This window comes from Pseudopodoces humilis, chromosome 17 (assembly GCF_049639895.1).
Source record: "Pseudopodoces humilis isolate 2021_Gansu_Grassland_sample_001 chromosome 17, ASM4963989v1, whole genome shotgun sequence".
NCBI lineage: Eukaryota > Metazoa > Chordata > Aves > Passeriformes > Paridae > Pseudopodoces > Pseudopodoces humilis.
Genome location: NC_142216.1, coordinates 4,402,658 through 4,418,218, shown reverse-complemented (window position 1 = coordinate 4,418,218; position 15,561 = coordinate 4,402,658). Strand labels below are relative to the sequence as shown.

General features: G+C 42.3%; 1 protein-coding gene across 2 annotated transcripts in view; it reads right to left on the bottom strand.

The window, feature by feature from the left end:
* Window positions 1-11,069, bottom strand: part of CLINT1 (clathrin interactor 1) — a 47,138-nt gene extending 36,069 nt beyond the window's left edge. Inside the window, exon 1 of one of the 2 annotated variants that reach the window (XM_005523620.3) lies at window positions 10,910-11,069. In XM_005523620.3, the coding sequence (XP_005523677.2) occupies window positions 10,910-10,950 (41 nt within the window). In that variant the 5' untranslated portion in view covers window positions 10,951-11,069. Of the gene's footprint in view, window positions 1-9,525; window positions 9,545-10,909 lie in introns of those variants that run through there. The other variant, XM_014253224.2, reaches the window with a different exon arrangement.
* Window positions 11,070-15,561: the final 4,492 nt, after the last annotated feature.

Here is a 15,561-nt window from a genome sequence, read left to right as displayed (position 1 = left end):
GTTCCTCCAGGAGATCAAGTAACTCATGTCCTAAAAAGGTAACAAGAGCTGTTCCATTTGCTTCAGAGACCCAGTTTCTGGTTCCTGTCCACACAGAGATGGTAATTTCAAATGACAGAGTGTATTTGCAACTAACAAATTTCACAATAGCTCAACACAGGCACTATTTATTTATTTACTCACTAATGGTAAGATTACTGGATTTTTCTGAGCTAATGTCTGCAGCTACCGAGTTACAGTTAATGTGTAATTAACAAAAAAAACAACACTGGCAGTCTAAAGGCTGAGACTGCACTTGCCAATTAAGAGTCTATTAGCACTATGTTTTCAAGCTGTCTCAAGAAATGCAATCATCTGTTTGGTAGCAAGGAGAGCTAGAACACTGTGATAGAAGTTAACACGTTTAGACAATAAATACCTCTGAACAGAGAGTTTCCCCCCCACACTTCACATGATCATAGAGAGAAAGTTTAAATAATTAAGTAATTGTCAAAACAAGGAATAATTAAAAGTGACAGCAATCTTTAAGATATCAGCTCTATTTGTACATGTAAGTTACCAAGACTAATTTATTTTTCAGAAGATGCATTCACCTACTGCATCTCAAATAAAATTAACTAAGGTTATCAAAAGCCACCTTCTTCTCTTCACATCCGAAATGGTCTTAGAGAACCTTTCAACTGAGTAATCTTGTAAGATGCAAAACACAAAACACACACCTCCAAAAAAATCACACAGGGAGGTATTTGTTTATTAAGTATAAAGTAATGTCTTGAGAGGAAACACTGAGCACAGTCTGTAACCTACAGGATGATTCTAAACAGCTTGACAGGATGGGGAGAGTAACCACCAAGAAACACATTTATTGCTCTGACTCAGAGTGGAGTAGAGAAAAAACCCCTCCCTAACTAACTCCCAGTAGGTCTCATTATTATTTCAACAGATTGAAAAAAGTGCAGGCCAGTCTCATTAAATAAGTTGAATATACACTAGCATTTCTAATTGTATCCCAAATGAACCAGTTAATATCTATTAAGCACACAGTCAATATTTAACTGGTTAGGATAGGACACATCCTTTAGATAAGGGGAGGAAAAAGTACAACTTTGAGGTGGTTTCCTTACAACCCACAAACAGACACTCAAAATATTGGTGTAAAGGTAGTTTCATTCTTAGTGGCAAGTCAAACACTTCTAGAAAGATTAAATGTATTTGAAGTAACAGTCTACACAGAATACCCACTTCAGCACTCTGATATAAGCCAAATATATACCACCAGTATTTCTATCACAATAAGCTGCATAAATTGAATTGAAAGCTCCTCATGTGAAAATCTTTTGGATCCTGAGATCAATTTGAACCTGAATCACTCAAAGTAGCACCACACACGACACAAAACTGTATTTTAATTTATATCCTTTCTCAGAAATTTGTGACCCAAGAGGGAACCAAAATATTGATCTCACCCTCCCCATCGCAACAGTGATACCAACAGAAAGGCGGGCTTGGGACCTTCAAGTTGTGATATATGAGACAGGAGAACAACCTTAAAAAAATTTAAACTTGCAGCTAACAAACCACTAACAGTACAGTTTTAAATAACAAAAACATATAAAAATGTCTTATCACGGAAAAAGGCTCCCACAGCCAATCCTCCTGCCCTTTCCCCAGCAGCAGAAGTGTTTGTGGTGCCATAAGCAGCTGTCTGTAAAACAGGTCACCAAATCAGTTATGAACCCTAAAACCACGGGGGTTTTTCAGCTGTTATCAGCAAGAGAGCACAACCAAATACTGAAGCACACATTAGCAGCACAAGGAAGGCAAAGACAGGGAATGGCCAGGTATAAAATGAGTTCTCTGTTAGCAGAAAAATAATCTTAGAGCTCTTCAACCTGCTTGTGAAATCACATGCTAAGGGTGTATTACACTCAATTTGTACTTTGCCCCCAGCCACTTATTCTTGCCCAAATACCATTCCTTCCTTTATGCCAGTACAAATATTTGTGTGACAATGGAATTAACTATACCAGGGAACCAATCCAGTGGAGAACTAAATTGGCAAAAACAACTGGTTAGTCAGAGATTCTCTCATCAAGCAGAAAGTCTGCAAGTGCCAGCAAAAGGGAGAGAAGTGTGCAGGCTGTGGCAGACGGGAGGCTGTGAAACCTCTTTCACCATCAGCCTACGCTTGCACTGACTGTGAAACTACAAGCTCCGATTTCATGGCTTTGGTTATCTCTTCTTACTGGTGAAAGTGCTGACTCTGCTTGAGATTTCAGGGCAACTACAAGGGGAGACTTAACCCTGTGCCCAATGCCCTCCACTTACGTGAGAACTTTAAGGGTCCCCCTCCTCTCCTCTCCTTTTCCATCTCAACACCACTTCCTCAAATATGCAACACAGCTGTATGGCAAACAAGTTTAGGGAATTACTCTAACTCAAACCCAGATAATCTAAAGTCCTTTTGGGAGAGAAAGATCTTCCAATTGGATCTGTTCCTCTTTCCAGTTCCTCACACAGCAACCCAAACACCATCATTACACAGCACACAATGCAAGAATAAGTAATGAATACTCTTCCTAACTGGTACCAAAAAAGTACTCAGAGCACCACAGCCTATACAGCTTTCTGGAAAGAAGTAACAATTTCACATGCCCTCCCCTTAGCATATCTTTAAAAAAACAAACAAAAAAAAGCACACCCCAGTAAAAATCAGATCTTGTTTTGCAGAGAGGCAGAATAGAAGGACCATTTTGTTCTGAAGAGTTATGCTCCTCTACACAACTGCTGTTTTCAAAGAGGCATCATTCAAGTTTTAGCTGTGTAACAGCTCTTCATTCCAAATGGAAAAGGTAAATAAAGTTCCTGCTCCAAACTGAAACCCAACAGCAGCTGTCAATCCTTGTGTCCAACTGGGTCCATATTTGACCTGTGTCAATAAGATCCAGATCACTATAAGGAGCTGGAAAAAGACCAACTGAAAATCTGACTACTTTATTCACTTGGTACATTTGCTACTAATTCAGCTTTTTATTGTCTTGCCCTACATTAATTTTGTCTTATGAATACAAAAAAAATTGAGATAACCATTTAAACAAAGTCTGTGAAACAGCCAACTTTTAACAAAATGTTATGCTATTGTACATCTTTGTATCCGTAAAAACACTATTAAAGGGAACAGCTCTTCTCAAGGAGTTTCAATTTCCTGCCCTGTCAACAGGCCAGTCACACTCTGTATGTTGGAGATGAGCTCAAACTGGAATTCTTGTATTATGACTTTGGACAAGCTGTACCCAAACTTCAGAATAAATCAATGGAAGATATTCCAAAAGTTCCAGAATGAATAACACAACCCTCAATCATTACATTTTTGTGTTCTTAACCTACCATCTTGTGAAGCAATGCTTCACTCATTCTCCAATGGTTCATTTGTTTCTAGAAAAAAATATAGTTTTCATATAAATATAGAAATCCATTTAACACTTGAAATGAATGGAGACAAATATAAAAGAATCAGATCAGCATTTTAAGATTGTATTTTAGGACAACTGCAACACTTACAGTTGCACACGGAAATAGCAAAGCCTGAGGAGAGAAAGCAGTAGTGTGTCCAATGCTTTGGAAGCAATTAAACCTTGTATATGAAATAATCATGCAAATCAGCTAATATTTTGCAATACACTAACTGGCAACACAACTAAGAGGAATTAGCATAGAACTGAGTTAAGCACCTTGATCCTTTTGACCACAGCAGCACACAGTGATGGAGGTAAGGCTCTTATCTCTGACCAGCTTCATGCTCTCCCCAAGCAGGAGCCCAGTCCTGCTGGGCAAGGACATGCAAAACTCTGCTTTAGAAACATTTCAAGAACACAGAAGCTGTCACGCATACATCACTTAGATTCCCAGAAAATACATAAAGCCAACACCTGAGCTAGCCTTACACAACATAATACAGACTATTGTCAGCTACCACAGGGTGTAAAATGGCAATAACACATTTGAAAGAGCACTAACAAAAGCACCACTTGGAGAGTACTGATGAAACTGCGTGCTTGGCCACAACTACCTTATGCCAGCTCTTAATAAATCCATCAGTTTGTCATATTTGCCTGTTTGATAGATTACTCCACCAGCTGAGTATTCAAACCAGAGAATACCGAATTTATGTATGTGAGATAACAGAGCATAATACTTTCACAGATGCTTATCTCCCATACTCAATTACATGGCCCAAAGACTAGAACCCTTTTTCTTCCTTATTAATACCAGCAACTTTCTGGAATTTTTTTAAGGAAAGGAGGAAAGTCCTAAGAAGTAACCTGCTGTTGTTACAAGTGCTTGGCACACACAGCCATGCCTGGCCACAGAGCCAAATGCTATGTTCAAATCCAGTCCTCCTTTGCACTGCCAAGACTTTCTTCTCTCAGTTCTCTGGTAACCAGGCAGAGGACAAACCCTTCCAGAGCTGAAGATCATCATCATCATCTTGCTCGTAATAATAATACAAAATGCTGTTCTTAAAGCAGTTATCAGCAGGACACCTCTTTACCAGCAATAGGAGAATAACTCATGCAGTGAGGGTTAACTAACTGTCCCTCACATAAAACTGTGGAAGCATTCACTGCCCTGAAGATCTTGCTTATGCAAACCAAAATAAATCTTAAACATAGAAAAAACGAAATGACCCTGGGACTGAAGCAAAGGAGTTTACAGGAGATTCAGATAGCAATGGTCAAATGCTAGACAGTCGTTTACCCTTCTGCTGGATTATTATATGATGGATCACTTACAATAATACCTGCTATTACTGAAGGAGCAAACAGCATTTCATTAAAGAGCTCAATAGTCTGGGTAGACAAATCCATGAACCACAAGAAAATTGCCTGTAAATAAGAACAATTACAGTCACATTAAAAAAAGAAAGCAGTTTGGTAGACTGAAAATCCCCAGCTAAGGATACATGGGATCCTGCCTATTTCCGGGCAAACATGAGCACTGTACAGGCAGAGAGCAACCAAAAGTCAACTGTAAGGTCTGTAATTGTAGGGTAAATGACTGGGGTGCATTTATCACATTAGTATCCTGCAGACATAGCATGAGGTAGCAGACAGCAACATGAGACTGCAAGTCAACAAAGGCAGAATTTTAACTGTTACCAGCACAATGTGACTTGGTTTACTTGACAGAATTATCTTACTAGCTTCCCTCATCTGTGACCTGGGAGTGAAGTGCAAGGTCTCATTACACGCTTTGGGCTACAACAGCGAGAAATTGCAATGACAATAGAAGCAGTAATTCACTCTATTTTACCAATAATTTACCCTCCTCTTTACAGACTGTAAAATTAGAAGCTCTAAAGAAAACATGTTCTTTATCAACCAGAACTTCTCCCCTGCCTAGTTCTACTGCAGCTCATGACAACAGCTCTTTTAATCCTTCCTTTTCCCCAAACACTAGAATCCTTTCTCTTTGCACAGATGTAGCATCAGAATAAATAATTGAAGACCCAAGTGCCTACCTCTAAAATAAATTTTAAGGTGTTATAATGCTTCCCTATTACAATCAATTCTAAGCAAGACTGCTCTCCATTTCAAAAGAAATTAAACTATTACATACTGGGCAATTCATCAAGCTTGTGAAGTGTATAGAAACAGCTCTGCAGCACTTTGCCTCCCACTCTACAACACAACGGAGTGCAAACACATTCCTGCTGGGCCACTCGAAAGGTGTGGCTAATAGCAGTAATAGCAAAGAAATTAAAGCTCGGTTAGGTGGACAAAACTGAACTGGAAGGAGCATGGAACAAAACAGGAGTATGGCAACTGTCATATTCCTTTTGCTGGCAAGAAACTCACAGGCACTCTCCTTTAATTTTTAAGTAAAAGTAAGTGACAATTCCCTCACTCACCTGAACTAATGCAAACGAGTATCTGGGTAATACTGTCCCAACTACACTCAGATCTGTCACCTTCATCCCTTTCTTCATGAAACTGTTTCTTATTCTTTGATGTCCGGAAAGATGCTTAAAAGGAGCTCTCTCACATTAAGGTTATGCATACAGAAGATCACAAAAGCTAAGAATGGCAATGGAATCTTAAAGAAGCTGTCTGTAAAGTCTCACCACACTGTTACATAGGCAGCAATCCAACCTCAATAGGTCCAAAGGTCTTCCAGCCTGCCTGCTGCATGTCCTACACATCTGTGACAGAAACCAGGCAGCAAAAATATTAACATGACATCTTATATTGAGAGGGAAGTTATTGCAATGAGGAGCCCAGCTGGCCTTGCTACCTGTATACACACAAACACTGTGTTCTGCTCTGAGCTGAACCCCCTCATGCAGGTTAACAACACGCAGGAACCTTACAGTAAAATAAAAATCAGCAGTTTCTGCTTCAAAAAGAGGAAATTCAACACAACTAAAGAGAGATGACGGCCTGGTTTTTGAACTTGGCCGCTAGGCCAAGCTGATACCTTCAAGTTTCTGACAAGTTAAAACCTGTGTTAACAGGATTTCTTAATATTCCTCGGTTTGTTGTTTGCTTTTTTTTTAAAGCCATGGGGTTTTCTTTGTAGCACTGTCCTAGAAATCTCACAGGGAACACAAAGCACAACATGTACTTGTCCAGTAAGACTTAAAAGTGAAGTTACCAAGTTGCGTAACACTCTGTATTTCCACAGCCAGGACTCCTAAACTCACTCTCAGTGACTACAATAGCTTTTGCCAGTTCTGTTATCATACAGTGAGGAGAAACTTGCTTAAGGCCCTTGGTATTTGATTATCAAAGTAGTGATACACCTGTACCAATGAAAATATGACTTTTCTTGTGTAAGCTGCTTCTACAGAGTACCAGGCAGCCTGCAGATCAGTAGTCTCATGCAGCTCACAAGCAGTAACTGCAACACTTGGCCTCAAAGTTTCATCACAACTGCAGGACTGTTTCAGAGCAGGCATGGGGTAACCTGAACCCTCTGCCATGGGTGCCACAGTATCTGGGACTGCTCTCACCAGAGCATCCAGACACAAAGCTGCAGATCCCATGCTGCAGCAGAGAAGTTGGAGAGGGAGACCAGACTCCTTCCCACCTGCCAAATGTTCCTGCAGCTCACACTCCCACCAGCAGCTCGAGTGTGTGACATGTGCCTCTGTGCTCTGTCACAGGAACTGGCCACCTCCTGCCCGGAATGCTGAGGCAACACCAGTACACTGCAGCCCTCACCTAAGCCTATGACAAAAGAGAATCAAACAAGAAATCTCTGACATTGCCTCAAGAGTGAATCAGAACTGCCACCTGACTCACCAACTTTGCACCAAGCACCACCCTGGCCCTGAGCCATCAGAAACCTCTGCCATTTAAACAGAGTTCACTGTCCTGGAGCCAACAAGCAGAGCACAGAGGGCTGCATTTATTTTCCAACTGTTTAGTTTACTTTCCAATTCAGTTTTGAATTACTGGGGAAAAAGAACCCATACAAGTGAACACAAAAGTGAAAAGCTGCCTTCTTAATTTAATTTATTCACATAATAATATGAAATAGAATTTACTCCAGAAGAAATAAGAGTATGTAGGCCTGCACCTTCTAAACTATAAACCAACCAGAAATTCAATATAATTTCACACACTTGAAGAACTCTTGAACACACTGCAGTACCCATTAAGAAACTGAAGGGTGGAAGAATTTTGACAGTTATTTTGAAATTGCAAGAATAAACCTTATACTAGGTACACACAGGTTTTATTAATTATTTGATTTAAACTGCAACCTTATTCACCTTATTCTGCCCAGGCAGAAACAAGGTATTACTGTTCAGTCAAAGCTAACCAAGGTACTTAATATTTAAGGGAGGGAGTTGTATTGGCATTGGAAAGCAGTGAAGTTAACAAAGGGCAGAACAAGACACGTAACAGAAGGGTTCTACCACATCCTAGAATAGTAAATCTAGTACTCTACCACAGAGTATTCCTCCTAAACTTCAAATACAAAAGGACTGCAACTCAGTAGCTCAGCTGGATACAGATCCATACTGTGGAGTTACTAGAAAATGCTACCATAAAAATAAGAGGTGATTGTAGTGTGAAGAGAATTACAAAGCAGAATTTACCTGATGAACTTCATTGCCCAATTCCAACCACACCAAAGAAATACAGAGACCAAAAGTTCAAAAATACTAAATACAGATTTGAGTTTCTCATATGCATTTTGCAGTTGCTAACTTATTTTTTGGTTCCAAGAATTTGATGAATGCTGACAGATTACCACTTTTACCTGTGTTTTTTGCATTTAAAGCAACCCACAGCTATTTACCGTTGCTTACAGAACCTTCACACACCAAAGAATTGGAGAATTGTGTAAGAAAAGTCCTCCTGTAGAAGTAGCTGACCTAACCAAGCTCTCAGCCACTGAAGCAGAAATAAGGATAAAAAATAACCCCAGAGTCAATTGAAACTCTAAGATAAGTATCAGCTGAATATGGAAGCAAGATGCAGAGCTCAAACCAGATATCAAAGCTTTCAAGGTCTGAAGTAGGAAAATTTCAAGCTATTTGCACATTTTCAAAATCCTCATATAATCATATCCCCTTTTTAAGGAAAGAAGGGCAGTTTCTTGTTAAAGTTCAGTACGATGCTGCCACAGCATTAGCTGTTATTTATGAGGCAGATTATGTCATTTAGCTTCCTCTGCAGAGAATTTTCTAAGTCATGGCCTTAAGACAGAAGACATTATGACAAATCTGCACCACACACAATGGGACTATTGATCCTGATGTCTCTAAATACTATTTACTCTGCAGGCTCCACTTTCCTCCTGCCCCTCCTCCCCCTTTTTTTTTAATAAACAAACAATCTCCTCTATTTGGATAATGTTATTCCGAGAAAACTGAAGTTTATTCAATAAAACATTTTTTATTATAGGACATGTTCACTTCTTGCACCTGTTCTGGAAATAGAATGTCTTTTCCAATTTGGATTTTGATGTACTGTTGGACTTAATAACTTATATCCTTAGAAGTAAACATTTTAAAAACAGTGATAATATTATAATGCTACAGTGATCATTAATCCTACAGACAAAAAAGTACACAAGTAAAACTTAGGAAAAACTTGATTTCCCTGAAAGGTCCTGGAACTCAAGTCAGGGTTGTACTCCTAAATTCCTCATCTGTCACATTATTAAAACTACTTTACCCAGGGTTGATTTTGTATACAAAAAGCTGTAAAAAGTAAGTAACTTCTTCAGGACAAGACTTAATCACAGTGTTTTTTAAATGTCATCCAAATCTTGGCCTAGAGAAGTCTCAGTCTAGCACACAGCACCATGAGCAAAACAGTTGATTGTCATGACTAAGCTGACACTTCTGTTCAGTTTGACATCTTTAAGCCTATACATCACACAGACCCTTTTACAAACTGTTTGGAGAAACAAAAATTAAAATGTTTAAGACAGACCGTCAATTTTGAAAGGCTTTAGACTGGTAAGGGCAAGTACAACTGTTTGTCATTATTATCATCTGGTACATACCAATCTACAGACCTTCAGCCAGTTGTTTCTCTTCGTGTCAGGAAAATTAATCCACGAACACCAGAGGTTTATAATTTTCCTGACATTAGCATTCCACAATTAATAGAACACAGAATGGTTTGGATTGGAAAGTAACTTCAGGTCAACCCCCTGCCATGAGCAGGGGCATCTTCAACTCACAGAATTACTGGGGTTGGAAGGGAGCTCTGGAGCCCAGAGTCCAACCCCCTGCTAAAGCAGGTACACCTGGAGCAGGTTGCACAGGACCACATCCAGCCAGGTTTTGAATATCTCCAGAGAAGGAGACTCCACAACCTCTCTGGACAGGCTGTTCCAGCACTCTGTCACCCTGAAAGAAGGTTTTCCTCATAGCAGACAGAACTTCTGAGTTTCAGTTTGTGTCCACTGCCCCTTGTCCCGCCACTGGGCACCACTGAAGAGTGATGGAGAAGTGCTCTAAGCTTTCCCCTACAGACTTATTATTTGAGGAAGCAAAACAACCGTTGCTAAATTTTCCACTGTATCAAATTTCTCTCAATCCAAAAATGAAGGAGTGGCTGACACATGCAATAATAACGTCACACTCTCCATCTGCAACACAGTGATCGCGATAACCAGGTCCATAGACAAGTTTTCAGTGGGAGGAGGCTCTATTCAAGGAAACAAACTTGTAAATATCTGAGCTATTTAAATGTGTAAGGGGTGCGAACGGGTATCTCAGTCCTCTACCAACTCCACCTCTGAACGGCCCGGGGTTGTAAGTCAATGGCAATTGCAATCTGTCCTTAGGAAGGAGGGAAACACTTTAGAGAGCATGTGGTGACTTGGGAAGCTCTCTGAAAACGCGCAGGTGATTCTTTACCGTCCTCCTACTTTGGGAGATTTGTCTGTTCCCCCCTAGGGGTCTGAGGGCCACGCTGGGAGCCAATCCAGCAGAGCCAGATTCCAAGGGCTCGTACACCAAACCGGGCACACACAGCCTGGGACCTTGGCACAGGAGGGGGCACCCAAAGCCGAAGCGCTGATCGCCAAGGGCTGGAAGGGCCCAGATGCGCCCGAGAGGGTCGGGAAAGCAGCCAGCCATAATGGAAAGGCCACAGACTACCTAAAAAGCAACCCCTGCCTGCCTGCAGCCCCGGAGGGGCCACAAAGCCACGCCGGGAGGACGCTCAGGGGCCACCCCGGGCAGTCACTAGGGGACAGGTACGGAAGCAGAGAGAGACAACGGGGCGGGGGTCAGCCGGGCACAGAGGGGGTGTGAGGCCGCCACCTCAGCAGGGGAGGGGCCGCGGCCATATTGGGGGGGGCGGGGGGAACGCGGGCCCGGCTGAGGGGCCACGGCCGAGCCGCCCCCGGCCCCCAGCGCGCGCCCCACCGTACTCACGCCTTGTCCACCAGCTCCCGGACTTTCCACATGTTCAACATGGGCCCGACCGCCCGGAGACCCGCCCGGTCTCACTCCCTCCGCCGCCGGCCCCAGGAGGCCCCACTCGCCGCGCTCCGGCCGCCGCCGCCTCCGCCAAGCCAGGGACGCGGCGCCGCTCCCGGAAATGAAGGGTCGGGCAGCAGCGCGGGCTGCTGGGAGATAGAGTCCCAGGGACGGCGGCCGAGCCGCGGGGCGCCGCGAGGGCTGCTGGGGGTGGTAGTTCGCGGCTGTGCGCGCGGGGGCTGCCGGGAGCGGGCCTGAGGGGCGGGAGGCGGGAGGGGACGGGCTGAGGTGGAGCGGGGTGGAGTGAGGCTGATTGGGGTGGTGTGCGGCTGGTCGGGGCGGGGTGAGGTTCGACGGGACCGTCCTGAGGCCTTTGCGGGGGCTCTCGCACAGCGGGGGCATCGAGGGGATGTTCCCGTCTGGGTGGCGCGGACAGCGCGACTCAAACCCGTCCTCAAACCTCCCTCATCCTCCTGCAGCGTGCAGCCTGCATCCGCAGCCCGGCGAGGCACGGGATGGAAAAGGCTGTGAAATGGTTTGTTAAAGTCAAAACACAGGCGTAGAAGCCGTGTCGGACCAGCATGTGGTTTTATGCTCAGATTTTAGCACGAGGAGCTCGTTTAAGAGCAGCATTCTGTCCTTATGGCCGTCCATCTGCTGATCGTGGTGTACGATCTGGAGCGAATTGCCACTGGAATTTCCAGATCCCCGAGACCCAGATTTCAGAAGAAAAGCAGATGGGAAGGTGCAGCATGTGGGCTGCCCCACAGTCCACCGAGGCACTGCATAGCCAGGAACCTTATCTGCGCTTCTGGAGAAACACCAAATTGATTGAGAAAACCCAGGGAACAATCACCCACATAAAAGCTGCCTCAGGAGAATATTGGTTGTTTTAACACACTTGCCAACAGGCAAGACCATCTCCAGATATTGTCCATGCTGGTATTGAGCAGAAATCACCACAGTTACAATGAAAACAGTGAAGTCAATAAAGTGAGTTTACAATCAGGATTATCAAACAGTTTCACTAAATACATTTATTTTCTTACAAATTGTATCTAATGTGAGTTTTAAATTACCCAGTTTCACTCTTGATGTATGCTTTTTTGTTTGTATGTTTGTGTCATAAATAAATATATTTTGCCAAAAGACAATATACATCTGCAAACTTTTATCCAAAGACAAATGCAAAATATTTTCATTTTAGTTATTCTGTCAGAGCCAGCGAAACAAGGCACGAGAAAGACAACAACACTTGCTGCTCTTATAAGTCACTTCTTTTAAAAGGTAGTGGTTCTCTGAATTGTCAGAAAAGCTAAACAGATGAACTCCTGCCCATTTTCTGACATCCCACCGTATCTTTTCACACAGACACTTTTCTGGTTTCTGGCTCCTGAACACGTCCATGAAATCTGTTTGAATATAAGAACTTCCTGAACAGATCATCAACTCCGGCATCCTCTTCCTAACACCAGTATTAGGGATTCGTTAATGTAAAGGATGTGGATGGATCGCTCCTCAGGTGTGTCTTTCAATTTTCAGTTTTCTGTGGCTTAGGGACTCAGATCTGGAGTATTCATGCTAAAACTTTCCCTTTAGGAGCTCTGGATGGACTTTTGTTTTATGGATTTACTGATTGCTTTTTGAACATTTTTAGATGAACCTACACTACACCTCGAGGCAATGAATTCAGTGTTCTGTCACATGACAAAAGCTTTCCTTTTGTGTGTTTTAAATTGTCTCCTTCATAGCATTACCAGTTCAAATAGTGTGAGAATTAGTACATAACAATTCCCTAGCACTCCTTTCCTTGTCAGTTGCACATTTAGAAATCTGTAGATTTTTTTTACTGCACTGTTTATTACTGCCTAAGACTTGCAATGTACCTCATTTCTGCAGAAGGCTATGACCAGCCTAGAGATGGTTTATGGGGTTTTTTTCTTACTTCCCTTCATAAGAGTTCTTAGCAGAGTTTTCATTTTTGAATGCTACTGAGCCCTGAGATGATATTTTGATCTGCAGCACAACAGCTATGGTGAGTGTGGCTGGTGTGTAAGTGAACTCAGCACCAGCTTTGCTGCCCCCACAAATGAGGCACATGGCCATTGAGGACTGGGAGGAGGAAGATGTTTAATTTCATACTGTAACACCTGGCAAAGCAAGCTGGGTGAGGACTCTTGCTGTTTAATCTCAGCCTTTTGTTTTTTTCTGTGAGTACACTGACATTTGCCTTCAGGAGCAGATGATGTTTATAACCTCTGCCTAATGAAGAAATAACAGAAAGTATAATAATTGGAGCTTGCAGAAACACACCTTTTCTGATTGGCTGGGGATGGTGTTATTTTTAAGTGTGGCTCCAGTCCATATTGGATCAAGATCAGATTTCTAAATACAGTTCTGATGAACTGCAAATTCCCCAGATTCTGCTGTGGTGCAATGAAATTGATGTTGTTGTTAGAGCTGGTTTCCTTGAGCAGCTGCAGAGTTCTGAGTGCTGGGGCAGAGCTGCCAACTCATGGGGGGCTGCCAGAGGCAGATTCCAGGGTCCAGACTCAGCCATACCTCAAAGTGTACATATGCCCAAAATCAAATGCACCCATTCCTCACTATTTTCCCATCAGGAATAATATTTGACTTGAAAGAATTAAGGGTCAATAAGCCATTGGGATTTGGCTGATTTGTTTGTTTTATAGAAATTATTGTTTCCACGTGAAAAAAAAAATACTACAATCCACTGTAATTGCACACTTCAGAAAAAAAAAAAAAGAGAATGGTAAAGAGTATTTTAGGTGCAGGCATAGGAGAATAACAATATATGCAGAAGAAAGAAAGGCTGAAGCAGGGATTTAAAAGATGAAGGTGAGTATCTTCTAAGCAGTGCTTGCTGTGTCTGGATGCAGTAATGGGGCAAGGAGAGATGACTGGCATTTATTGTCAATTTTAAGGTATAGTAAAAAGCAGGTCTTTATGTGACATTGAATGCAACATGACTGACAGTAATTTTGCCATCCCCATTCTGTCAGCTGCTGATAAAGTGCATGAGCATATGTATAATTTCTGAATGATGTGAAGACACTTTCTGGTTCATAAGTAATTCCTTTAAAAAAAAAAAGATCTGATCGGTGAAGGGAGAGGGTAATGCAGTTTCAAAGCAATGCAATATTCAGCATAACAGGTAGTACTTGTAACATATATCATGTAGAGGAACTGTACTTTATTATAATTTGAGCCATCAATTACAGGAGAAGCAGTTAGAGAAATTGAACTAATTTGAGCACTGCAATAGAGTTTGCACCTGGCTATTGCAGAAGTTAATATGGGCCATTTGGTGCACAAAAAGTCTCGCACATTCCAAATGCCTGGAGAGCAATATTGTTGTTAATATCAACCATATTAATGCACAGTAGAGACATGTCCAAGTCAGTGATTAATTTACAATTAAAATGCAAGGGGAAAAAGAGGAATGTCAAGGAAAATCACATTGTGGCAGCATAGGGAGACTATGGCACAGACTGAGGAAAACTTTTCATTTAAAGCAGTATTTGTTTCCATGATTTCATAAAGTTCCACTTTTTACCCACTTACACAGCTGAAATCTGAATTTCATAAAGTTTGTTTGTTCTAAGAATTAGTCAGTAGGGCAGAAGCAACACTGGAATAATGTTTCCTGTTTGTAGGCTGGTTACCATCCAGGCTTTTCTGAAAAATTGCAGCTTCTTTGAGTCCAAATGTGTCTTTCTGTAACACATCCCAGCCGCACAAGCATCATATTCCAGCCAGAGGGTCCCTAGGTGGGCTGTTTCAGAACATATCTTCCTGCTCTGCCACAGAATGGTTTGGCCTCTGGCAAAATCCTCCAGTCCCTTCCATGGGCATAGAAGTGAAGCTTCCACTACCTGAGCCCACATCACACTAATTTCAGGAGAGAATCTTGAGGGCCAGGCAGTAACAGGGAATATTGGCAGGGAATGGTGGAAAGTGTGGGGAGAGTGAAAAAAAAACTGTGAGTGATGTTCCAATGTTATCCTCCTCACGCTGCCCTGCTGAGATGATCCACCCATTTACTAACAGCCTCTGCATGGCCAGGACCTGTCTGACTCACTGTAAAGGAACGTAGGTAGCAAACTTCAAAGGTTTTTTTAAGAAGTGAAGATGATTCTATTTTAAGCTTTAGAGCCAAGACTACAACTGCCTGTGTTATGCTTGTGGAAGACTGGGAGTGCCAGGCAGGAGTGATGATTTATCTCAGGAACTGGGAGGACATCCCTGCCCTTCAGACAGCTTCTTCTGCCAGCAGAACATGGACAGAAGTCCCTGCAGGGAGGCTGTGCTGAATGTTAACATCAGGCTGCATCCAGCCCAGTGCTGCTTTTTTCCCTGGCCTGAAGAAATGAAGGTTGATTCCATACTGTGGCTTTTCACTCTGTGAAGTCTTTTGAAACGGTTGAACCACTTCACTTAGATGAGGCAGAGGTGGTTTGGTCTCAAAGTGAATTACAAATTTATGCAGAATTCTTACAAGTTGTCTCAAAATAAATGACTGGACAGGAGAGACCTTATTACTGCTCCTGAAAAGATGTGCTAAGCCTTTAATGAATAAGGTCAGA